This window comes from Pleurodeles waltl, chromosome 1_2 (assembly GCF_031143425.1).
Source record: "Pleurodeles waltl isolate 20211129_DDA chromosome 1_2, aPleWal1.hap1.20221129, whole genome shotgun sequence".
Lineage (NCBI taxonomy): Eukaryota > Metazoa > Chordata > Amphibia > Caudata > Salamandridae > Pleurodeles > Pleurodeles waltl.
In genome coordinates this window covers 1,299,098,810-1,299,124,459 of record NC_090437.1, presented here as the reverse complement: position 1 = coordinate 1,299,124,459, position 25,650 = coordinate 1,299,098,810, and the positions used below count along the sequence as shown (strand labels likewise).

The window sequence follows — 25,650 nt, the reverse complement described above, 5'->3', positions numbered from 1 at the left end:
TAGGCCCAGGGGGACCCTCAAGGGAGGAGCTGTGTAAGGGACAAGAAACCTGTCCCTCTCTTGAAGGCCTTAGGCAGCAAGCTGCTGAAGAGTCCAAAGGCAAGAAAAATGGAACGCATAGGGTCTATTGGGAAGATGGACTCCTGTACACTGAGGCCAGAGACCCCAAACCTGGTGCCACTAGGAGAGTGGTAGTGCCTCAGCTGTTCAGGAAGTTCATCCTAACATTGGCCCATGACATTCCCCTTGCTGGACATTTGGGACAAACCAAGACGTGGGAGAGGTTAGTCAACCACTTCTACTGGCCCAATATGTCCAACATGGTTAAGGAGTTTTGCCTCTCCTGCCCCACCTGTCAAGCCAGTGGTAAGACAGGTGGGCATCCAAAGGCCCCCCTCATTCCACTTCCAGTGGTGGGGGTTCCCTTTGAAAGAGTGGGTGTGGACATAGTTGGTCCACTGGAACCTCCCACAGCCTCAGGAAATATGTATATCCTGGTAGTAGTGGATCATGCTACCAGGTATCCTGAAGCTATTCCCCTTAGGTCGACTACTGCCCCTGCAGTAGCCAAGGCCCTCATTGGTATCTTTACCAGAGTGGGTTTCCCTAAGGAGGTGGTGTCTGACAGAGGTACCAACTTCATGTCAGCATACCTAAAGCACATGTGGAATGAGTGTGGGGTGACTTATAAATTCACTACACCATACCATCCACAAACTAATGGCTTGGTTGAGAGATTCAACAAGACATTAAAAGGCATGATCATGGGGCTCCCAGAAAAACTCAAAAGGAGATGGGATGTCCTCTTGCCATGTCTGCTTTTCGCTTACAGAGAGGTGCCACAGAAGGGAGTAGGATTCTCACCCTTTGAACTTCTGTTTGGTCATCCTGTAAGAGGACCACTTGCTCTTGTTAAAGAAGGCTGGGAGAGACCTCTCCATGAGCCTAAGCAAGACATAGTGGACTCTGTACTTGGCCTTCGCTCTAGAATGGCAGAGTACATGGAAAAGGCAACCAAAAACCTTGAGGCCAGCCAACAGCTCCAGAAGTTTTGGTATGACCAAAAGGCTGCACTGGTGGAGTTCCAACCAGGGCAGAAAGTCTGGGTTCTGGAGCCTGTGACTCCCAGGGCACTCCAGGACAAATGGAGTGGCCCTTACCCAGTACTAGAAAGGAAGAGTCAGGTCACCTACCTGGTGGACCTGGGCACAAGCAGGAGCCCCAAGAGGGTGATCCATGTGAACCGCCTTAAGCTCTTCCATGACAGGGCTGATGTGAATCTGTTGATGGTAACAGATGAGGATCAGGAGGCAGAGAGTGAACCTCTCCCTGATCTTCTGTCATCAGACCCAAAAGATGGCACAGTAGATGGAGTGATCTACTCAGACACCCTCTCTGGCCAACAGCAAGCTGATTGTAGGAGAGTCCTACAACAGTTTCCTGAACTCTTCTCCTTAACCCCTGGTCAGACACACCTGTGTACCCATGATGTGGACACAGGAGACAGCATGCCTGTCAAGAACAAAATCTTTAGACAATCTGACCATGTTAAAGAAAGCATCAAGGTGGAAGTCCACAAGATGCTGGAATTGGGAGTAATTGAGCGCTCTGACAGCCCCTGGGCTAGCCCAGTGGTCTTAGTCCCCAAACCTCACACCAAAGATGGAAAGAAAGAGATGAGGTTTTGTGTGGACTACAGAGGGCTCAATTCTGTCACCAAGACAGATGCCCATCCAATTCCAAGAGCTGATGAGCTCATTGATAAATTAGGTGCTGCCAAATTTCTAAGTACCTTTGACTTGACAGCAGGGTACTGGCAAATAAAAATGGCACCTGGAGCAAAAGAAAAGACAGCATTCTCCACACCTGATGGGCATTATCAGTTTACTGTTATGCCCTTTGGTTTAAAGAATGCCCCTGCCACCTTCCAAAGGTTGGTGAATCAAGTCCTTGCTGGCTTGGAGTCCTTTAGCACAGCTTATCTTGATGATATTGCTGTCTTTAGCTCCACCTGGCAGGATCACCTGGTCCACCTGAGGAAGGTTCTGAAGGCTCTGCAATCTGCAGGCCTCTCTATCAAGGCATCCAAATGCCAGATAGGGCAGGGAACTGTGGTTTACTTGGGCCACCTTGTAGGTGGAGGCCAAGTTCAGCCACTCCAACCCAAGATCCAGACTATTCTGGACTGGGTAGCTCCAAAAACCCAGACTCAAGTCAGGGCATTCCTTGGCTTGACTGGGTATTACAGGAGGTTTGTGAAGGGATATGGATCCATTGTGACAGCCCTCACTGAACTCACCTCCAAGAAAATGCCCAAGAAAGTGAACTGGACTGTGGAATGCCAACAGGCCTTTGACACCCTGAAACAAGCAATGTGCTCAGCACCAGTTCTAAAAGCTCCAGATTATTCTAAGCAGTTCATTGTGCAGACTGATGCCTCTGAACATGGGATAGGGGCAGTTTTGTCCCAAACAAATGATGATGGCCTTGACCAGCCTGTTGCTTTCATTAGCAGGAGGTTACTCCCCAGGGAGCAGCGTTGGAGTGCCATTGAGAGGGAGGCCTTTGCTGTGGTTTGGTCCCTGAAGAAGCTGAGACCATACCTCTTTGGGACTCACTTCCTAGTTCAAACTGACCACAGACCTCTCAAATGGCTGATGCAAATGAAAGGTGAAAATCCTAAACTGTTGAGGTGGTCCATCTCCCTACAGGGAATGGACTTTATAGTGGAACACAGACCTGGGACTGCCCATGCCAATGCAGATGGCCTTTCCAGGTTCTTCCACTTAGAAAATGAAGACTCTCTTGGGAAAGGTTAGTCTCATCCTCTTTCGTTTGGGGGGGGGTTGTGTAAGGAAATGCCTCCTTGGCATGGTTGCCCCCTGACTTTTTGCCTTTGCTGATGCTATGTTTACAATTGAAAGTGTGCTGAGGCCTGCTAACCAGGCCCCAGCACCAGTGTTCTTTCCCTAACCTGTACTTTTGTATCCACAATTGGCAGACCCTGGCATCCAGATAAGTCCCTTGTAACTGGTACTTCTAGTACCAAGGGCCCTGATGCCAAGGAAGGTCTCTAAGGGCTGCAGCATGTCTTATGCCACCCTGGAGACCTCTCACTCAGCACAGACACCCTGCTTGCCAGCTTGTGTGTGCTAGTGAGGACAAAACGAGTAAGTCGACATGGCACTCCCCTCAGGGTGCCATGCCAGCCTCTCACTGCCTATGCAGTATAGGTAAGACACCCCTCTAGCAGGCCTTACAGCCCTAAGGCAGGGTGCACTATACCATAGGTGAGGGTACCAGTGCATGAGCATGGTACCCCTACAGTGTCTAAACAAAACCTTAGACATTGTAAGTGCAGGGTAGCCATAAGAGTATATGGTCTGGGAGTTTGTCAAACACGAACTCCACAGCACCATAATGGCTACACTGAAAACTGGGAAGTTTGGTATCAAACTTCTCAGCACAATAAATGCACACTGATGCCAGTGTACATTTTATTGTCAAATACACCCCAGAGGGCACCTTAGAGGTGCCCCCTGAAACTTAACCGACTATCTGTGTAGGCTGACTAGTTTTAGCAGCCTGCCACAAACCGAGACATGTTGCTGGCCCCATGGGGAGAGTGCCTTTGTCACTCTGAGGCCAGTAACAAAGCCTGCACTGGGTGGAGATGCTAACACCTCCCCCAGGCAGGAATTGTCACACCTGGCGGTGAGCCTCAAAGGCTCACCTCCTTTGTGCCAACCCAGCAGGACACTCCAGCTAGTGGAGTTGCCCGCCCCCTCCGGCCAGGCCCCACTTTTGGCGGCAAGGCCGGAGAAAATAATGAGAAAAACAAGGAGGAGTCACTGGCCAGTCAGGACAGCCCCTAAGGTGTCCTGAGCTGAGGTGACTCTGACTTTTAGAAATCCTCCATCTTGCAGATGGAGGATTCCCCCAATAGGGTTAGGATTGTGACCCCCTCCCCTTGGGAGGAGGCACAAAGAGGGTGTACCCACCCTCAGGGCTAGTAGCCATTGGCTACTAACCCCCCAGACCTAAACACACCCTTAAATTTAGTATTTAAGGGCTACCCTGAACCCTAGAAAATTAGATTCCTGCAACTACAAGAAGAAGGACTGCCCAGCTGAAAACCCCTGCAGCGGAAGACCAGAAGACGACAACTGCCTTGGCTCCAGAAACTCACCGGCCTGTCTCCTGCCTTCCAAAGATCCTGCTCCAGCGACGCCTTCCAAAGGGACCAGCGACCTCGACATCCTCTGAGGACTGCCCCTGCTTCGAAAAGGCAAGAAACTCCCGAGGACAGCGGACCTGCTCCAAGAAAAGCTGCAACTTTGTTTCCAGCAGCTTTAAAGAACCCTGCAAGCTCCCCGCAAGAAGCGTGAGACTTGCAACACTGCACCCGGCGACCCCGACTCGGCTGGTGGAGATCCAACACCTCAGGAGGGACCCCAGGACTACTCTGATACTGTGAGTACCAAAACCTGTCCCCCCTGAGCCCCCACAGCGCCGCCTGCAGAGGGAATCCCGAGGCTCCCCCTGACCGCGACTCTTTGAATCCTAAGTCCCGACACCTGGGAGAGACCCTGCACCCGCAGCCCCCAGGACCTGAAGGACCGGACTTTCACTGGAGGAGTGACCCCCAGGAGTCCCTCTCCCTTGACCAAGTGGAGGTTTCCCCGAGGAACCCCCCCCTTGCCTGCCTGCAGCGCTGAAGAGATCCCTAGATCTCCCATTGACTTCCATTACAAACCCGACGCCTGTTTCTACACTGCACCCGGCCGCCCCCGCGCTGCTGAGGGTGAAATTTCTGTGTGGACCTGTGTCCCCCCCGGTGTCCTACAAAACCCCTCTGGTCTGCCCTCCGAAGACGCGGGTACTTACCTGCAAGCAGACCGGAACCGGGGCACCCCCTTCTCTCCATGCTAGCCTATGTGTTTTGGGCACCACTTTGAACTCTGCACCTGACCGGCCCTGAGCTGCTGGTGTGGTGACTTTGGGGTTGCTCTGAACCCCCAACGGTGGGCTACCTTGGACCAAGAACTAAGCCCTGTAAGTGTCTTACTTACCTGGTTAACCTAACAAATACTTACCTCCCCTAGGAACTGTGAAAATTGCACTAAGTGTCCACTTTTAAAACAGCTATTTGTGAATAACTGGAAAAGTATACATGCAATTTTGATGATTTGAAGTTCCTAAAGTACTTACCTGCAATACCTTTCGAATGAGATATTACATGTAGAATTTGAACCTGTGGTTCTTAAAATAAACTAAGAAAAGATATTTTTCTATACAAAAACCTATTGGCTGGATTTGTCTCTGAGTGTGTGTACCTCATTTATTGTCTATGTGTATGTACAACAAATGCTTAACACTACTCCTTGGATAAGCCTACTGCTCGACCACACTACCACAAAATAGAGCAATAGTATTATCTCTTTTTGCCACTATCTTACCTCTAAGGGGAACCCTTGGACTCTGTGCATGCTATTCCTTACTTTGAAATAGCACATACAGAGCCAACTTCCTACAGTGGGCTATACCGCAGTTGCTGCTTCTGCCAGTGAAAGGGGATAGACTGGACTTTGTGGTATATTCCTGCTTTTGAAAAATGTCCAAGGGCTTGAATTGAGCTTGCCTCCTGTTTTGAAGTCTCAGGGCCATCAAACACTTCCTCTGCCACCACCTGGACTCTCTGCTGAGACTCCTGCCAAGTAATGCCCTATCCAGTCCCTGGGCCCTTGAAGGGTGAAGTTAGCAGAACAAGAGCTGAAAATCCACACACAGAACGCTCTGCAGGGACATTTGCGATGCACCATCTGCAACAACGGTAATAATCGACGCACCTATGGCTTCGCAGCTAAAAATCGACATTCCACCTGCATCTCGGCTGGGAGATAGACGCATCACGGCTGGAACAAACGACGCACAACACCCACTTGCGGCTGCTAACGAAGCAACTTTACAACTTACCCAGCTTCTGTGCTGGCAAATGCATATACAAATTTTTATTGAATGCCGGTTGTTGAATCTTGGCGGGATATGGCTGTCAGTTGTTTATGTTTTTTGTTCCTGAGCATACTCATTTGGGTGCAAGGTCCCTCTAGTCCTTTGTTCATGTTAATTGACCTCTATAGCTAGCCTCCGAGTCCCGACTTGGTTTACCCTGCATCATAATAATCTGCGTTTGGCTGGTGAGTTACTGACACTATGCAGACATGTACTAGTAACATTTTTTTATTTCTGACACTCAATGGTATCTCGCTTGTTTTCCAGGGATAATCAAGCTAACTGATATTGTTGGCCGTTCAATACCGTGCTGATGCATATGGGACTACATTATTGCACTCCTCCGATTCTGATCTTTAAACAGGTTTTTGTACATGTCCCCCACCTATTAGGAATCAGGTATTGATGAATCTGTTGTATATCATTCCTTCTTTCATTATTATTGCAATACTCATAAGGGTTCACCATTGCTTTTGCAGAAGACTGTTCCCTAAGTCTGCCACTTAGGACAATATGCTAAGGTGGTAACTAAGACCTTATGTACAGTGATTCTTCCCAGCTCATGACACTGATGACCTCAGCTGAGGTATTTAGTTTACAATTTGTGGGCGTCTGTAATACTTTGGTCATTGTCACCTTGCATGTTTTTTGGTGAAACTATAGCGGTGTTTGGTATTTGAGCACCTTAGTGTATTTTGGTTTATTGCTGGTTGGCAGTAATTTCTTTTCGTACTACTCTCACACTGGAACTGTCTCTTTGTATCACTCGAGTATGCTTCTTATGGCAACTAGACTGTTTTTATAATGTTTACCTTATATTCATTCAACTTATCGTTCCCTCTCGCTCTTCCCTCTTTTTCAGCATATTCTCAGTGTAAGGAAATGCCTCCTTGGCATGGTTACCCCCTGACTTTTTGCCTTTGGTGATGCTATGTTTTGATTAGAAAGTGTGCTGAAGCCTGCTATCCAGGCCCCAGCACCAGTGTTCTTTCCCTAACCTGTACTTTTGTTTTCACAATTGGTACCCCCTGGCATCCAGGTAAGTCCCTTGTAACTGGTACCCCTGGTACCAAGGGACCTGATGCCAGGGAAGGTCTCTAAAGGCTGCAGCATATCTTATGCCACCCTGGGGACCCCTCACTCAGCACAGACACACTGCTTGCCAGCTTGTGTGTGCTGGTGAGGACAAAACGAGTAATTCGACATGGCACTCCCCTCAGGGTGCCATGCCAACCTCACACTGCCTATGCAGTATAGATAAGTCACCCCTCTAGCAGGCCTTACAGCCCTAAGGCAGGGTGCACTATACCATAGGTGAGGGCACCAGTGCATGAGCACTGTGCCCCTACAGTGTCTAAGCAAAACCTTAGACATTGTAAGTGCAGGGTAGCCATAAGAGTATATGGTCTGGGAGTCTGTCAAACACGAACTCCACAGCACCATAATGGCTACACTGAAAACTGGGAAGTTTGGTATCCAACTTCTCAGCACAATAAATGCACACTGATGCCAGTGTACATTTTATTGTAACATACACCCCAGAGGGCACCTTAGAGGTGCCCCCTGAAACCTTAACCAACGACCTGTGTAGGCTGACTGGTTTTAGCAGCCTGCCACACTTGAGACATGTTGCTGGCCATATGGGGAGAGTGCCTTTGTCACTCTGTGGCTAGTAACAAAGCCTGCACTGGGTGGAGATGCTTATCACCTCCCCCTTGCAGGAGCTGTAACACCTGGCGGTGAGCCTCAAAGGCTCACCCCCTTTGTTACAGCACCACAGGGCATTCCAGCTAGTGGAGTTGCTCGCCCCCTCCGGCCACGGCCCCACTTTTGGCGGCAAGGCCGGAGGAAATAATGAGAATAACAAGGAGGAGTCACTGACCAGTCAGGACAGCCCCTAAGGCAACCTGAGCTGAAGTGACTCTGACTTTTAGGAATCCTCCATCTTGCAGATGGAGGATCCCCCCAATAGGGATAGGAATGTGACCCCCTCCCCTTGGGAGGAGGCACAAAGAGGGTGTAGCCACCCTCAGGGCTAGTAGCCACAACTTCCTGACCTAAACACCCCCCTAAATTCTGTATTTAGGGGCTCCCCTGAACCTAGGAACTCAGATTCCTGCAATCTAAGAAGAAGAGGACTGCTGAGCTGAAAATCCCTGCAGAGAAGACGGAGACACCAACTGCTTTGGCCCCAGCTCTACCGGCCTGTCTCCCCACTTCTAAAAGACACTGCTCCAGCGACGCTTTCCCCAGGACCAGCGAACCCTGAATCCTCAGAGGACTGCCCTGCTCTAGAAGGACCAAGAAACTCCTGAGGACAGCGGCTCTGTTCACCCAAGACTGCAACTTTGTTTCCAAAGAAGCAACTTCAAGACAACTGCGTTTCCCGCCGGAAGCGTGAGACTTGCTACTCCGCACCCGACGCCCCCGGCTCAACTTGTGGAGAAACAACACTTCAGGGAGGACTCCCCGGCGACTCAGAGACTGTGAGTAACCAGAGTTGCCCCCCCTGAGCCCCCACAGCGACGCCTGCAGAGGGAATCCCGAGGCTCCCCCTGACCGCGACTGCCTGACTCCCAGATCCCGACGCCTGGAAAAGACTCTGCACCCACAGCCCCCAGGACCTGAACGATTGGAACTCCAGTGCAGGAGTGACCCCCAGGAGGCCCTCTACCTTGCCCAGGTGGTGGCTACCCCGAGGAGTCCCCCCCCTTACCTGCATCGCTGAAGAGACCCCTTGGACTCCCATTGAAACCTATTGAAAACCCGACGCGTGTTTGCACACTGCACCCGGCCGCCCCCGTGCTGCTGAGGGTGTACTTTCTGTGCTGACTTGTGTCCCCCCCGGTGCCCTACAAAACCCCCCTGGTCTGCCCTCCGAAGACACGGGTTCTTACCTGCTGGCAGACTGGAACCGGGGCACCCCTTCTCAATTGAAGCCTATGTGTTTTGGGCACCACTTTGAACTCTGCACCTGACTGGCCCTGAGCTGCTGGAGTGGTAACTTTGGGGTTGCTCTGAACCCCCAACGGTGGGCTACCTTGGACCCAAACTTGAACCCCGTAGGTGGTTTACTTACCTGCAAGAACTAACAAACTATTACTCCCCCTAGGAACTGTGAAAATTGCAGTGTCTAGTTTTAAAATAGCTATATGTGATTTATTTGAAAAGTATATATGCTATTGTGATTATTCAAAGTTCCTAAAGTACTTACCTGCAATACCTTTCATTTGAAGTATTACATGTGACATTTGAACCTGTGGTTCTTAAAATAAACTAAGAAAATATATTTTTCTATACAAAAACCTATTGGCCTGGAATTGTCTCTGAGTGTGTGTTCCTCATTTATTGCTTGTGTGTGTACAACAAATGCTTAACACTACTCCTTTGATAAGCCTACTGCTCGACCACACTACCACACAATAGAGCATTAGTATTATCTCTTTTTGCCACTATCTTACCTCTAAGGGGAACCCTTGGGCTCTGTGCATACTATTCCTTACTTTGAAATAGTGCATACAGAGCCAACTTCCTACACTCAGGCAATAATTTTGTCTCTTAGACGATGTTGCGGTGGTCCTGCATGTAACGACAACAACTTTTGTCAACTACACCCAATGGTCTGTTGAAACAGTGGAATGATTTTTTTCAATTACGGAAAGCTGAAGATTGACACCACTGACCACTACATTGAGTAGAAGGGTAGGGCAATTTCCAATTCGTTTTTCCATGCTCCTTGCCTATCGGCATTTAAAGCAAGGAGCCAGTCAAGGGGAAGATAGTTGGTCTTCATTTTTAGGGTCGAGCCTGCATTGCATGCGCTGATGCATGCGTATCGCAGCGAGACGCTTTAGGGTTTAGAAAAGGGCTCGGAGCCCTGGCGACGTCACGTCAGTGTTTTTAATTGGTAGTGGGCTTGCCTATTAAAATCTGCTTGCATTCATTAGTCGAAGGCATGCATACGTCATGCCTTTTCCGGTGGCTAGCCCTCCTCGAGCTCATCGACCAAGTACAGAAAACATGCGAGGCTCGCTGTTTTCTGTCCGGCTCGTGGACTACTTTTTCTCTAATTTACTAGCGTGATTTCGCTTGGCAGAAGTCGAGCGCTTTACATAGTTAAATGCACTTTTTCGGCTTACGTACATAAATGCACTTTTGCCGATAGGTGAAAAGTCAGGTTAGGAGTTTACAATGCTATCAGCTCTAACATGAGCAAACGCGAGACCTGTTGCATTGCAAATGCTTGTTCCAATTGCTATGGTTTCCGTTTTGCCTCTATTCTTGCAGAGGAAGCTTTTTCATTCAACTGAGCATGTTCTTGAAGCAAGTGGTGACACTGAAGGAATTATTGGGTCTGCTCTCTAGCCTCAAGTGAATTTGCATGTTCAACTATATATGCTCAATTAACTGGATAATCCTTGGGGAATTTCACAGGACACAGAGGCATGGGCAATTAAATTGATCTTATCTCGATTTATGGGCCACTATTGGGGAAAGAAAACATAGGGTCCATGAAATAGCAGGACTTTTGTTCAGTCTGACAGATACTCTTCATGTCGGGAAAAAGGCTGGGGGACGTGGCCCCTCGGCCTGTACGGACAGCACGCTTTCTGGAAAATAAGCAAAAAGTTGCAACAGGAGCTAAAAGGGGTTTTGGGTCTATGTTGAAGCAAACATCATATGTTAATACAAATAAGAATTTACGATCATCAAAGGCGTGTCACTTTGCAAATTTTAATTTTATCAAGAACACAGCATGCTGTAACAAACTGGGGTGGATATAGGTCTAAACAAGCCCCCACTACTATGACTTTTTGTCCAATACCACGCCCCATTGGTAACTGGTTACCATAACTGTATAGGCATGAGACTCCTGCTGTTTTCAGAGACTCCCTATTGTCCTTTTGCCATTTGTGGAAAGGTGGGACCTGTACTGCAGATGGTAAAGGGCAAACCAATGTGCAATACATTTAACTATAGAAAGGGTTCTGGCACTAGAGATAGATCTTAGTTTTAGTGACTGAAACACATCTTTACTTTTTGCACTAACACCTACGTTGCAATATTTGGGTCAGCCAAAGCCCGCCATCAGGTGAAAAAAAATAAATAAATAAATAAATAAATAAATAAATAAAACATTTTGTGATCGGACACACTGATAAATTGCAAACAGGCCTTCCGAGTGCTGGCAAAGCCTCTTCGGGACCTTTGGCAAGTGAATCAGGATCTTAACTTCAGTCCTGGTATGGAAGAAACACTCAATTCCAATATTGTCAACTGATATATTAATTAGGTTTTCGTTGGCACTTTAGTCTAAGAGCATTCCAATAACTAATTGCATGTTACAATATATTTGCATAAGAATTAGTAATAAAATAAATTAGTAGAAAGGAAGAGCATAGAACCAGAAGCCACGAAAAAAAAAACATAGAGAACATTATGTTTACGTTAATAAGCAAATTATTACCTACCCTAAAGCATTTGTTTTTCTTATGTATGGTGCTAAAAATCCACATGCTCTGTATACTCCTGCCATCCAGTGTTCGGGAGAGAAGTTGGAAAATTGTTTTTCTTCGAAGACTTCTGTCAAGTCAAATGATGTGCTGTGACTCCTGTAGGAAAGTACCCTCTTTTTGGCATGTTACCCCCAATTTCTGCCTGATGTACCTGTGTGTGAGGGCACCCCTGCACTAGCAGAGGTGCCCCCACGTCGTCCAGGACCATTTTCACGGACTTCGTGAGTGCGGGGAAGCCATTTTACGCATGCACTGGACATAGGTCACTACCTATTGTCCCAGCTTCACAATGGTAACTCCGAATATGGCCAGATAAGGTGTCACATCTCGGAATTATACCCCAATGCTTATTCTAGCATTGGTTGTATAATTCCATGCACTCTGGGGGCTCCACAGTGGACGCCCAGTACTGCCATACCAGCCTTCTGCGGTTTTTCAGGCAGCCCCAGCTGCTGCCACCTCAGACAGGTTTCTGCTCTCCTGATGCTCAGGCAGCTCGAACCCAGGAAGGCAGAACAAAGCGTTTCCTTTGGGAGAGGGGTGTTAAACCCTCTCCCTTTGGAAATAGGTGTTACAGGCATGGGAGGGGTAGCCTCCCAGAGCCTCTGAAGATGCTTAGAAGGGCACAGGTGGTGCCCTCCTTGCAAAATCCAGTCTACACCGGTTCAGGGACCCTCAGTCCCTGCTCTGGCACTAAACTGGACAAAGTAAAGGGGAGTGACCACTTCCCTGTCCATCACCTGCCCAGAGTTCCTCCAGAGTGTCCCTGTGTTTTGCCATCTTGGATTCCAAGGTGGTGGGGCACTCTGGGAGCATCTGAATGGCCAGTGCCAGCAGGTGATGTCAGAGCCCTCCCCTGATGGGTGCTTACCTGTGTAGCTGACCAATCCCCCTTTCAGGGCTATTTAGGGTCTCTCCTCTAGGTGTTTCCTCAGATTCGGATTGCAAGACGCCAGCAGGAATCCTCTGCATCCTTTACTTCACCTTCTACCAACGAAACTGCACCTGGACCCTCCAGGCACTCTACAAACTGCAACAAAGAAGCAAAGATGACTTCTGCAACATTGTATCTTCAGCTCCTGCCAGCAACTGCAACGGTTTCCAGGTCGTGCATCCTCCGAGGACTGCCTGTCTTCAGCCTGCATCAGAAGAATAAATGACTCCCTTGAAGTCAAGGAGTTGCTTCCCTGCTTCAGAAGGCATCCCTCTGCAGTGACGACCAGTGGCTTGGGTCCCCTCTCCTGAAGAAGTGCGTGGAACCAGCAACACGGGTGGTGGACTGAAGTGGTCCCAATGGTCCTGAAATACACCTGTCCACCTTGTTGGAGGTAAGAGCTTGCCTTCCCACGCAAGACAGTACCCCGTGCACTGTGAGTTGCCAAGGCTTGTTCTTTGTACACCGTGCATTTCCTGCCCCCAGCACGCCTTCCTGCGACACACAGCCTCCTGCGTGGTTCTCCGGCAGCGTGGGATCCCTTTGTGTAGTGCTGCGTGGGCCTCCTTTTGCACCTTAGTTGTGCCTGTGCTGTGGGGCTCTTGTGCGCACTGCCTGGTCTTCTGAGGGCTCTCCGAGTTGCTGAGAGCCCCCTCTGTCTTCCCCTCCTGGGTAGAGGCCACCAGGTCCCTTTCCGCTAACTGTTGGCTTTGTGTTTGCCAAGGCTTGTTGGCAGAATCCAGCGATGCAAACCAGACTGCAATCAGCCATCCGGCGTGAGACATCATCTGCACCAACCAGGAACACGCATCTGTCTTCTTGGGTGCAGTATTGACTGTTCTTCACCGGGGGTTCTTCTTTTGCACCTTCATCCAGGTTAGCAGGGGTTTTGGTTCTCCCTGGACTCTTCAGTGCTTCTTGGACTTGGTCCCCTTCTTCCGCAGGTCTTCAGGTCCAGGGATCCATTGTTGGGGTCTTGCAGTCTCTTCTGGTTCTTGCAAAATCTTCTAGCATGTGTTCTAGGAAACTTACCGTGATTTACTTCTGCCTTCCTAGGCTCTGGGGTGGGTTCTATTACTTACCTTTGGTGTTTTCTTACACTCCCAGCGCCCCTCTACACATTACACTTGCCTAGGTGGGAAACCAGCTTTCGCATTCCACTATTTTAGTATATGGTTTGTGTTCCCTATAGGCCCATCTCTATTGTGATTTTCACTATTTGCACTGTTTAACTGTTTTTACACCAATTTCTGCATTCTAGTGTATATACTGCGTATATTACCTATCTCCTACCTAGTATAGTCTCTAAGGTATTTGGGTCACCAAAATAAAGTACCTTTATTTTTGTAACACTGAGTATTTTCTTTCATGTGTGCGAGTACTGTGTGACTACAGTGGTATTGCATGAGCTTTGCATGTCTCCTAGTTAGGCCTTGGCTGCTCATTCACACTACCGCTAGAGAGCCTGGTTTCTAGACACGGACTACATTTCACTAATAAGGGATAACTGGACCTGGTATAAAGGTGTAAGTACCCTAGGTACCCACTACAAACCAGGACAGCCTCCTACAACTCCTCTCTTGGATCAACAGGCACAGGGACAACAACTTCAACCTAGAATTTATTTTTGTACAACAGATGAGAGAGTGAAGAGCGAGAGTAGCTTGGTGCACCATGCATATCATGCAGCGTGAACTGGTTAATAGGTCTAGATAGCCAGATCGCTAGGGTTAGCTGTCTCAGTATTCAGTTTGGCTTTGTCTCTGTGTGAAAAGGTCCGCCTTGAGCTGCAACTTTTCATGGGGGCTGAGAGACTATTTCAGGCACATGTAGTAAAACAGCTGCCTGGCACACATCGGAGCCAGAAGGCTGGTAGTCAGGAATGCTTGTCTCATCTTCCTCACCACATTTGGGAAGAGTAGGAGAGAAGGAAGAGCATAGGTAAAGATCCTGGACCAATTAATCCATACAGCATTGCCCAAAGACTTTAGAATACTTGTAGGTGAAGTTTGGGCATTTTAGGTTTTCCAGGGTGGTGAATGGGTCTATTTGCAGGATGGCCAAATGTCGGAAGTGCCAGTAAAGGTCTTGTGATGGAATTCCAACTCGCGGTCTTGTTGATGCATCCTGTTGAGCAGGTCTGCAAAGTTATTACCCACTCCCTGCAGAAGGCAGAGATGGTCTCTGTTGAGGACGAGTTTGCAGATTGGCATGCTCTGAGTGGTTGTAAGAAGTTCTAGGCAGCAGCTCTGGTGAACCACAGCTAAAAAAAACTCACTGGTCTTATGTGATTTCCTGCAAATGAAAGAGGAAATCTAGTTTTCTCTCCCCCACAGGTGAAGTGTAAATGGGGACAGAGGAAGCAACCTCTTCCCTTACCTCTGTTACCCCTGTACACAACCATGGTATAGCCCCTGCTGGTTTGCTGGTAGAGAGCGTACTACTGCTCTAGTGAAGGGCCTTCGCTGTTGCTTGCATCTCATCAACAGGGAGGTAAATGTTCGGCTGTATTTGAGTTCTAAACTCGGAGATGTGAAGCCAGGCATGTTGTGTGATGAGGCTGTGACTGCAGGGTCAAGCGCACAAAGTGCTGGCATTCAAGATGGTCTTTTCCTCGGACACCATATGCTCCACCCTCTTTCTGTACTCTTCTAGGAGGTGCTTCACAAATTCCAGCATCTCCTCCCACTAGGATCTGTCTACCTGGAAAGGAGTCAGGTAGAACTGGCTGTACGCCGATGTGTAGCTGCCTCTACTTCTGCCCACTTGCAGTGATTTTTTTGCTTTTATTATGGAAAGAGATGTCAACTGTGGCTTTGGTGGAGGATCTTTTGTGGGCAGTGTGGACCATCAGGGAAGCCTGGGAGTCCCTCCCTTGATAAAGATTGGGTTGTTAGGAGGAAGCTTAGATGGTTTCTCAAACCTAGGTGTTACTCTCCTGGCTTTTACTGGCTCCTTACGTTTAATGGTCAGACTTGAGCAGGTCTTTAAGCACAGGTGTACATTTGATTGATCTTTCAGACACGGAAAGAGTCTAAACTGCGAAGTCCTTTTCTTCTTGGATGACCTGCATGTGTTTTGCAGCCCTCAGAATGACCTCATCATAGGTGGTAGTATCATCCAGCGATGATGCACCAACTAGGTAGTGCTCCAAGTCAGGATTGCCTCTGGTGTGGTGGGGTAATTGCATGGGGACCCCCTCAGTAGTATAGTCCTCCCCAGTGGGCCACATGGAGCGTGAGATATCCCCTGCATGGAACTGAAAGTGTGTAAGGGGAACTTCTCAGTTGACTTAAGTGGAGGCATAGGAAGTGGAGGATGGGTAGGAACATATGGGAGAGGGCTTGTGCCCCTGTGCCTCTGTGTTTCTAAAGAGGCCCCAAGAGAGGTTTTCTTCAATCTTAAGCCTTTTCTTGAGAGGAAGTGTCACTGATCGCTTCACTGGAGGTAGTTTCGCCGGGATCTTCCAGGGCCAGGGTGAACTAAGTGACACTTCTGTTTGTGTACAGCTCCTGGAGTCACTGCACAATTGATGCATCAGATTCCTTGGATCTGGCTGTTGGCGAAGCTTTCAGTGTTGACAGGATCTTTGGCATATGCTTTGGTGGGTTCTTTGTTGCTGGCCTCAGGTGTGAGCAGTGGAGGTCAACACCCTTGTATCGGGTGGAGTCTGATATCCACGGAGCCTTCTCCAAACCTTCTCTCAGTGTCGATCAGAGCCTGAAGGCTACTCGGGCCCTGGAGGTTGCAGTTTTGTGTTTTGATGCTTGGGGCTAGATGCCAGACTCTTGCAGGAGCAGTGCTCTACCTCAGTGTGGGACTTTCAATGTGACACTGGTTTGGTTGGGTAGCTCTTGGAAAGAGGCAAGTTACTTAGATCATGGCAGTCATCTTAGTTCACGGGTCAGTGGCACACTGAAGTGCTTGGGGGTACTGTCTCTGGACTAGGGGTTGGCTGGGCTGACAGGATTCTAGATGGACTGTGTCTTTCTCTTCCACACCGAAGAGATCTTTTTACAAAAATACCCAGCACCTGCTGGTGCATTTTGTAGTGTATCCAATGCCACTCTCTTTAGTACCTTAAGGTCTTCAAGTGGAAGGCAAGGCCCCTGTGCATACGAGACGTTTAGCAACAGTCTTCCAAAGTTGTCTGGTGAAGAAATGTTGGTGCCGAAATGAAACCATATGGGCCCAAAGAAAAGGTATAAGGAACACAATTTTGAACCCTCTCAATGTACGTCTGGGCCATTTGCACAAAACGGAGAAGTCTTATGACTCGAAAGACTTTTTTGAAAAATAGCTACTAGCAAACATCTGTGCCCAAACTAGATCATTTGAGTGTGCAGCGCATATGTATCTAAAGCCACCCAAGCTAGAAACACATCAGTTACAAAATGCACTACAATGATAAAAAGCCATAAGTTATAGTCTGACATTTCCTCTTTAAAATGAGGCTGAAGGAAATGCAGTGGTAGATCGAAAGACCCCTTGAAAGGGATCTCTTCAGCTTTAACCAGACAATGGACATTTAGGGTCGCATTACGAGGCTGCTGCTCGCCGTGGCAGTCCTCCCGCCGCGGAGCTTGCTGCAAGGACCGCCACATTAAGAGTTGTGGGGCTTGGCAGATGCCAAGCCTCCACAACCCTGCCTGACCCGCAGGTGTGGTTGCACCGTCGCAGCCGGCGGTGAGCACCTCAAACCCGGCGGCCGGCCTCAGCCTGCGGACCAGATTACAAGGTTCCTAACTGCCAGGCTTTCCGTGGCAGCCACCCTGCCTCGAAAAACCTGGCGGTCATGCATCTGGTGACAGGAATATCCATTGCTATCACCAGCACCCCACCCGTCCACACACTCACAAACACCCCCAACACCCCTTCACACACACCGATTCAGCATATGCATACATGCACTCAAACACCCCCACTCACTCACATTCATCCACAGACACCCCCCACTCACATTCATCCACATAGACAGCCTCAAACATTCGCACACACACAAATTTACTCGCATACATGCACACATTCACCAGCCCCTTCCCAGACACGCAAGCACACACACACACAGGCACCCTCCCCCTTTCGGACGACCACTTACCTTCTCCATTGAGGAGGACGTCCGGGAGGGGATGGGCCCTGGCGGTCTTGCATTGAAAGCACCACCACACTAGTAGGACTCCACCGAACCGTATTACGGCTTGTAATACGGCGGGCGGAGTCCTGCTGCAGTGGTGGTGCTGGCGATGCAACCGTTCTGCACCGCAGGCCGCCAGCACGAATGCTGGCGACTTTCCACCACAAAGATGGCAGACGGCTGCCAGTACTCGTAGTATGGCAGGCTGCAGACAGCCAGCACTGGCGGTCTTTGACGGGTTTGGCTTTGGCGGTCAGGGAACCTGACCGCCAAATTCAAAATGAGGGCCTTAATGTCCAGGCATGAGATAAGCCCCAACCTTGGCACCCCCGGGCAAGCAAATCAACGCTACTCACCTGATGGTAATTTCAAGATAGCTGCCTTAACCCTGACGGGTGCTGGTGCATCAAGACTAAAAAACACAAAAGTTAAAAGAGGCAGATGTTAGTGCAACTTGAAACAACATGAAAACCCTAGACAATAAATTGAGCCATCATAGATGGGGAAGGGCAAATAAGCCAGAGCTTCCGTCACTTGAGCAAAATCTAGATGCCTAATATATACATATAGCTGTTTGGAAAGAGCCATGTTAATTCCCCAGCCCCCATGGAACCCAAGGGAAATTGTGCAAGAACTAATGTTAACAGGGAAACCACAGAAGCCATGTGGCACGGCAAGCTCAATGAATGGCCAAGTGCCACCTTCATTGGATTTGATTTCTGGGTTTAGCGATGTAAAACAGGCAATGATTATTCTTGGAGAAGGCCGTGGGTTAGTACCTTGCATTAGTTTTTGAATGGACACAGTTAAGTGGCATTATTCAAATACAATTCACATTTCCAAGGGCTGCACACTATATCATCATAACGTATTCTATACTGTATACTACTGACCAGGGTTGTATTGAGCATTATTTCATCAGCAGTCAGAATAATCTGGAAGTCAGTGTGTCCAAGGCATTGTTTTCTTCAATGATTCTGTACCCACCCCAACCCCATTTCAAATTCCAGCTAACATCTCATTATCTAAACTGAGTTGCATTCACGGTAGCCCATTGAGACTTCGAGCACACAAGGACTACTTCTATCACTCATAATAAAAATAACACCTACTGAGACTCAATTGACATTACGTAAAAATGCTCAGTAAGTTGTGGAAGTTCAGCTGCAATGCATATTAGTCTTATGCCCAAGGAGTTTGGTAAGTGATTCACAGCAGGGATACAATTCACCTGAGAGACATACGGCTTGGTGTTAACACACGAGCAAAAGCTTGTAGTTAAGCTGTAGGCCTCAATTCAAAGTGTATGGATGCAGTGAGCACTATTTGTCATGCCTGTTCAAATAAGAAACCCTGGGTTTGACAATTTAAGGTTTGCGATAAACAGCAAGACATGCTTTATGAGCATGTAAGGCTAGCTAAGTTAAGACTGAAACATGTTGAGGTTGGGGTGGTGAAGAAAGTATCCTATTAAGTATCGCTTTTCTCACTCCATCATTAGATTTTAATCTTGTATGGGGTATAGGTTAACCTTCAAATAAGGGAATCATTCTGAAACCCACCCCAATACAACTTTAACAATTTATTACAGACCCTTCGTAGCTCATAAAAGGCTAACACTCAGAAAACGAAAATCATGACAAACAAAGAGCTCCGGTTGAGCCTACACTATTATGGTATGATGCTGGAGAAATAATGCCCTATGATGAAGCATGCCACATACTGTGGGTAAGCATCTATTAAAATAACGTTCTTGTGTGTGCATACAATGCAGAAGAGTAGGATAACTGACTATTGTGTCAATCTGAAAACAGACATTCTCTTCAGGAACACTGGAAAACAGATCTGACCAGACATATCGATATAAACTTTGTGTCTAGGCTCACAATAGTGAATTTTATTCTGAATGTGCATATAGGATCACAATGGAAGTGATGTCATTTAGGGCTTTAAAGGGTTTGTCTTTATTTTGTTTATAAAGCAAAACGCTACTGAACGTGATAGCAGATGAGGGAAAAAAAATACAGTCCTTTATTACAAATACATATTGTCTACTTACCCCAGCAGATGGTTTAATATTTCTCTTGCATAATGCAGCACTAGTGTATGGTTGCTTATTACTATAGGAAACCTTTTACTGTTTCGCACAACAGCCGTGGCAGCTTTCTCACTGGTCATTTCTACATATGCCTAGAATAAATGTAGTACAGTTATTATCCATCACCTTAAAGCAAAGTAACTAATTAGCTCAAACCATATTCAAGATCACTGGCATAGTTGATCCTTAAGTTTGTAAGGAAAAAGGTAAAAAGCTATGCAAAGTGCCCTGAGCTGGGACGCTGAGTGTTTGGAATTTTAGAAATAATTCCATAGACATAACAGTAAAGGCCAGTTCACACAGCATGTTACATTGACACTAAAACATTTAGAAAATGGCAATTTGACATTGCAAACATATTTGCCTGTCCCTACTAGATTTCAAAGAAATATGGTTAGAGGGAGATACATGACTGACCAGATGGCAGATCAGTGTGTAGTGAGTCATAGCATGTCCAGGTGATAATGTATAAGTGAGGCGAGGCTCACTCATAAGCGGCATTTCCCCCCCCCCCCTTATAGTGGGATAAAGCAATACGTGTTAAGTCTGGGCGTTTAACCAATGAATCCACAGGACTCTTAACTCTGTCTACAGCTTACATGATTTGAGTCTAGAACACCCCTATAGGTACATGGTTACTGCCCGCAGCCGAGAGACAAACTTAAAAAAGGTACAATCAACAAAGTGTTGGCATATATCCACTATCATCATTTGACAGCATAGAGCTACCTCCTCAGCAGGATATGCTAAGTCCTAGGTCTTAAAACTACTGTTAACTATTGTTTCCCCTGCCATCGCCCCATATAACTCCAACGTAACTTTCTAAAAAAAAAAAAAAAAAACATTTAGACAGTCAATCGAGTTAAATGTCAGTGGTTGCAAGCCCCTCTCAATTATACAACCACCTAGTATTTCCGAAAAATGCACCCAAGACTATGAAATATATTTCTCACAGGTAATCATAAAACACTACTTGTTGACAAAGTATTCTACAAACCGATGGGATGATAAAATCAGACCACATGGACCTCTACACATGTACAGTTTCGATATGATAAAACACTCCGATTCCTCCTGGATGAACACTATCACTCAACTGCAAACAACATTTCTGCATTTACAATAATGGCATGTGTAACATTTTCAACAAATCTCCATTTGTCCCTAAAACTCAAATGCATTGGTACTAACGCTGCAACTCCTGCCACAACAGAAGCTACATCTGAAGTTAATTTACCTCACATCTTAACACTGCACTTATTCCATTACCACTACTTCCACTTACTCATAACCACTCACCTCTCCTCAATCACCTCCCATCAGGCCACAACTTGCTTCCCTTTGCACAACTGCATTAACTGCCACCCTGACCCGATCTCTGCAGTCAAATGCATACATCCTACTCTACATATTTGTACACACCACCCCTGCTTTGAAAGCCTTCTTTTTAGCAACACAAGAACAACTCTCTAGCAGATCAGATAAATATGCTCTTTCAATCACACATCAAGAATGGTCACCAACTTCCTCCCACAGTGCTTATTTTCCCACATTCTCACGGACACAAAAAAAGGTCTTGGACAGTGTTGGAAAAGGCTCTTTCTGCAGGGTTATCCCCAAACTTTTTGCCTTTCTCCTCCTAGTTTACTGACCGTATTTTTGGTTTGTTGGCTTTAGGACTCTGGGCACTTTACTACTGAAAACATTGCTAAAGTGCATGTGCTCTCTCCCCTAAAACTTGGTATGATTGGCTTACACATGTTTGGCTTATTTAATTTACCTTGTAAAGTGGTTTACCATATACCCAGGGCCTGTAAATTAAATGCTACTAGTAGACCTTCAGCGCAGATTGCGCCACTCACAGAAGTAGCCTTTCAAATTTGTCCAGGCCTGCCACTTCAATGCTTATGTGCACAGTTTACTGCCACACTGACTTAGCAAGTTAAACTATTTACTAAGGCCTAACCTCCCTTGTTACTGCACCTATGTTACCCCTATGGTAGGCCCTAGATAGCCCTATGGGCAGGGTGCTGTGCATGTAAAAGGCAGGGCATTACTGGGAGTGCTGCTCCTCTCATAGCTTTGCATGGGGAACCCCCTTATATATGTCTAAGTGGTCATTTCTGATCAGTTAGGAGTAGGGTGGGTATATTGAGTATGTTTGATTTGGTAGTGAGCAATCCTGCTTACGGGTGTAGTTGTATTTTACATTACTATCTTAAAAATGCCACTTTTTATAAAGAAGGCATTTCTGTTGTGCTTTGCAGCATGACTCCAACCACCTCTGAGGCACAGTGACAGCTGCACTTGGTGCATATTTTCCAGACAGCCAGCACACAGGAAGGGCTGGGTGTGACAGAAGAGGCATCTGCATACTGATAGCCATATTGGGCTAGGGAAAGGGAGGGTTGTTCACACTTTACATGTGAATAGGTTGTGTCCTGCCCTCACACAATGGGCTGATTATCCCCTACAGATGCCTGGAGACAGGGCTAATTTGAAATAGTGTTGTGCTTCACCTGAAAGGGTTCTTTTGAAGTTACCCCCTGAACAAAGGCACTTTTGGAGCATAAGTACAGGGGCTTTGGCCCCATGACGGGGAAAGCACTTTTGGAACTGGGACTAAACTTCTGTCAGAAAGACTGCTGAACTGCACAAAGGACTCATCTGAACTGCCCTTATGCTGTCTCCCTGCCACCTGCTGCTGCTGGGTGGCATAAAGGACTCACTAGGTTTGCTTTTCTGATTGTTTCCCTACTGCATAACTCTGGCTGGACTACCTAGACACTGTGTGGGACTTGTAACCAGAAGCCGCTGGCTCCACATACTGCACCAGGAGATTACTGTGCTGCCAGAAAGTTCACCACATTGACTACCTTGCTCGGTTTTGCTGACCACCTTGCCTGCTAGCGTGACTGCCACTTTGCTGAGGAAACCAGTGCGTTGGCCTGATGCCGGCCTCCCTGCTTATGTGCTCCCCAGTTGTTCTCTTGGAACCGGTGACTGGATCTATAGGGCACCGAATGGCATGACTGAACGACCACTAGACGGACTGCAACTCAAATGGGACACAGATATAGGCCGAAACATGACGGACACTGAATGGACTAAAACTTTAGCCTCTGCACAAAAGATTTCATGCAACAAGCAACTGAAGTATATACAGTACAATTATGTTCACATGACATACCTCACCCCACACAGAACTAATCGGATACATGGGGTGAAGACAGGAGAATGCCCCCGATGTCAGTTGTCTGACGCCGACTTCCGCCACATGGCTTGAGAATGTCCAACAGTAAGCCACTATGGGGAGGGGAGTGGTTGCTCGCCTCAACAACATCCTAAACAGACAATTAGACGATGGGCCTGTGGTAGGTTTACCACCCTATTTGATTGGCCTTTAATTAAAAAACTGGGGAACAGGTTTGTGGACCTGGCATTGGTGCTGGCACACTGGAGAGTGGCGATGGCCTGGAAAAATCGGTATGGGCCTTGGCTGGACACGTGGGTAGCAGACGTTACACAATGGGTGAGGGCAGAGGAGAGGGCACTACTGAGGGAGGAGATGAGGGGACTGAGGTGCCGACGGATAGCCCCCATGTGGGCAGAATTGGTGGACACTGGGGAGACACTGGACGCTACCACGGATGATGACTCTGACGGGACACCAGTCGAATGTGAGCCAGTGATGGATGAGCACTAATCCTTAGCCATTCCACAACGGTTCAGCATAAGGAGCGGGGGCCTCATTCCCCCCTGCTACCCGGTCTACCTGCCAGTCTCCCGCACCCCACCTCCAACCCCCTGCTTAAGAAGAGGCACCCACTGGATGGTGATCTGTGGAGGAGAGTGCAGGGATGCGCAATGGGACACGATCCAGCAACTGCAACCACACACCACCTTGATGTATTACAGATGTATGGGCGAATTGATAGGTTTTATGGTTATTTAGTTACATTTGCTTATATTTCTTTATTGGGATACGCTCTGGGGGGAAGACAAGTATACAGGTCTGCAAAGCTATCATTGGTGGATCACGACTTCCTGTCTCGCAAACATGCCACTGAGAAACAGACAACTAGTCGCTGCCACTGCAATTCCATATGCTAGGGTCTGAACGCAATAAAGATCACTTTGTGGTAGTGGCATTGTAACGCATTAATGGACACTCCAAGACTGTAGAGTAATGTGAATGAGAAACCCGAGTACCATGATATGACTTTGTGAAAAGAATTAAAAAAATTAAAAAAAGGGGATATGTATTACTTGATAAACAAATCTGTTAAAAAAACAAAAAAACTGGTCTATGGTGACCACAGACAAGCTGGGCAGGGAGACAGGAAATTCCAAGCATCTCTGGGGGTAGAAACCTCTAGAACCTTCTCCTACTTCAAAATGGGCACCAGGAAACAAATACTGAATACAACAAACCAACTCTTCAGTACACCTCTAGACCTGTAGAAGACTCAGAAAGAGTGCTGTGCTGTTTTGCAAGAAGGACTGCTACCCTGCAGCCCTGCTGCCTGAGTCAGAAGGACTGGTCCTCTGAGGGTGAGGCTAGTTGGCTGACCTCCTGATCGGACTCCCAGGGAAAGGAAAGGCTCCAACCACCTTGAACCCAGCATCCCCATAAGGTGCCACCCCAGGCTTAGGCCCTAGAAAGTGGGCGTGAATGTGCTCTGTCAGCCCAGCAGCGGTCTCCGGAGAACAGATGCATTGCTCTGCAGCTCATCAAAACCGCTGCTGCTCGATTCATCTCAACTCAGGATCTCACATGCAGCCCTGCAGGTCTGTTGCCCGATACCGTGTGGTGCAGGACCTCACATTCCAGCCCTGCAGCCCATCGGAACTGCCACTGTGCAACGCATCCTCTGCACTGGAGCTCACAACATTCCATAACCTGGATTTTAGGTGCTTGTTCAGTCGGCATAACATGTAGGATAACCACAGTTGGCACTTTGTGCTTCTCAACACGGTCTTCACTTAAATCTTTAAAATTGCTTATCTCCGGCTCTCCTAATTGGATTTACGTCATTCTAGTCTCAAACTGTTTATTAACCGGCAGATTGCCTTAACTGCGGGACCCTGCCACCTTCCAGAGGTTGGTCAATCCGGTCCTAGCTGGTTTGGAGAACTGCAGTGCCACATACCTAGATGACACTGCAGTCATAAGTTCTAGCTGGGAGGACCACCCATGCCATCTCTGAGAAGTGTTTTAGGCTGTGCATAGAGCAGGCCTGACAGTCAAGGCCAGTAAGTGCAAGACAGCGCAGGGTTCTGTGGTTTACTTCGGTCACCAAGACAGATGGGGCTAGGCATAACCCCTCCGTGCCACAAATTAAACCCATTCTGGCTTGGGAACCCCCTAAAACCCTGACAGAGGTGGGGGCCTTACTGGGCTTCCCTGGGTACTGCAGGAGATTTGTCAAGGGGCATGGCAGCATTGCTGTTCCCTTGACAGAGCGGACTTCTGAGAAGCTTTTGTCTATGTACTGGCACACTAAAACCTCTGACAGATAAGTGGCGATTACTACTATATACTTAACGACTGCCTTCGATTGACATCAGGAAAAATGAGTGAAAGTATGCATCTTAATTGTTAATGGCACCCAACCAATTTCCTTGTTAGGATGGCGGTTGGATTAGATTTATAAACTTTCCAGGTAACAGCATTCACAGTAGTTGAAATCTCTTTAGCTATGTCAGTATCAGATATACAGAGTTCAAGCCAGGTATCCCACATTTAAAAGAAACCATTCATTGCAATCGTTGAACAGCAGTAAAAGCAGCTTTAACTAAGCAATGTGTGTATTATCCCAGGCCAAGTACTACATACCAAAGGTTTGTACAGCACATGAAGCAACATAAGATACATGCTGCAATTCTTTATTGTATTACCACATGCGGATGCTTCAATCCAAGTACCTTACACTACCTTTGGTGGGCAAGTTTT

General features: G+C 47.6%; 1 protein-coding gene across 4 annotated transcripts in view; it reads right to left on the bottom strand.

Moving 5' to 3' along the window:
• LOC138250520 (uncharacterized) overlaps positions 1–25,650 on the bottom strand; it is an 88,735-nt gene that overhangs the window by 11,955 nt on the left and 51,130 nt on the right. For all 4 annotated transcript variants that reach the window (XM_069205481.1, XM_069205506.1, XM_069205498.1 and 1 more), the window contains exons 4-5: positions 19,656–19,786; positions 17,953–18,008 (exon numbers count right to left, since the gene is read on the bottom strand). In XM_069205481.1, coding sequence (XP_069061582.1) covers positions 17,953–18,008; positions 19,656–19,786 — 187 coding nt within the window. The remainder of the gene's footprint in view (positions 1–17,952; positions 18,009–19,655; positions 19,787–25,650) is intronic.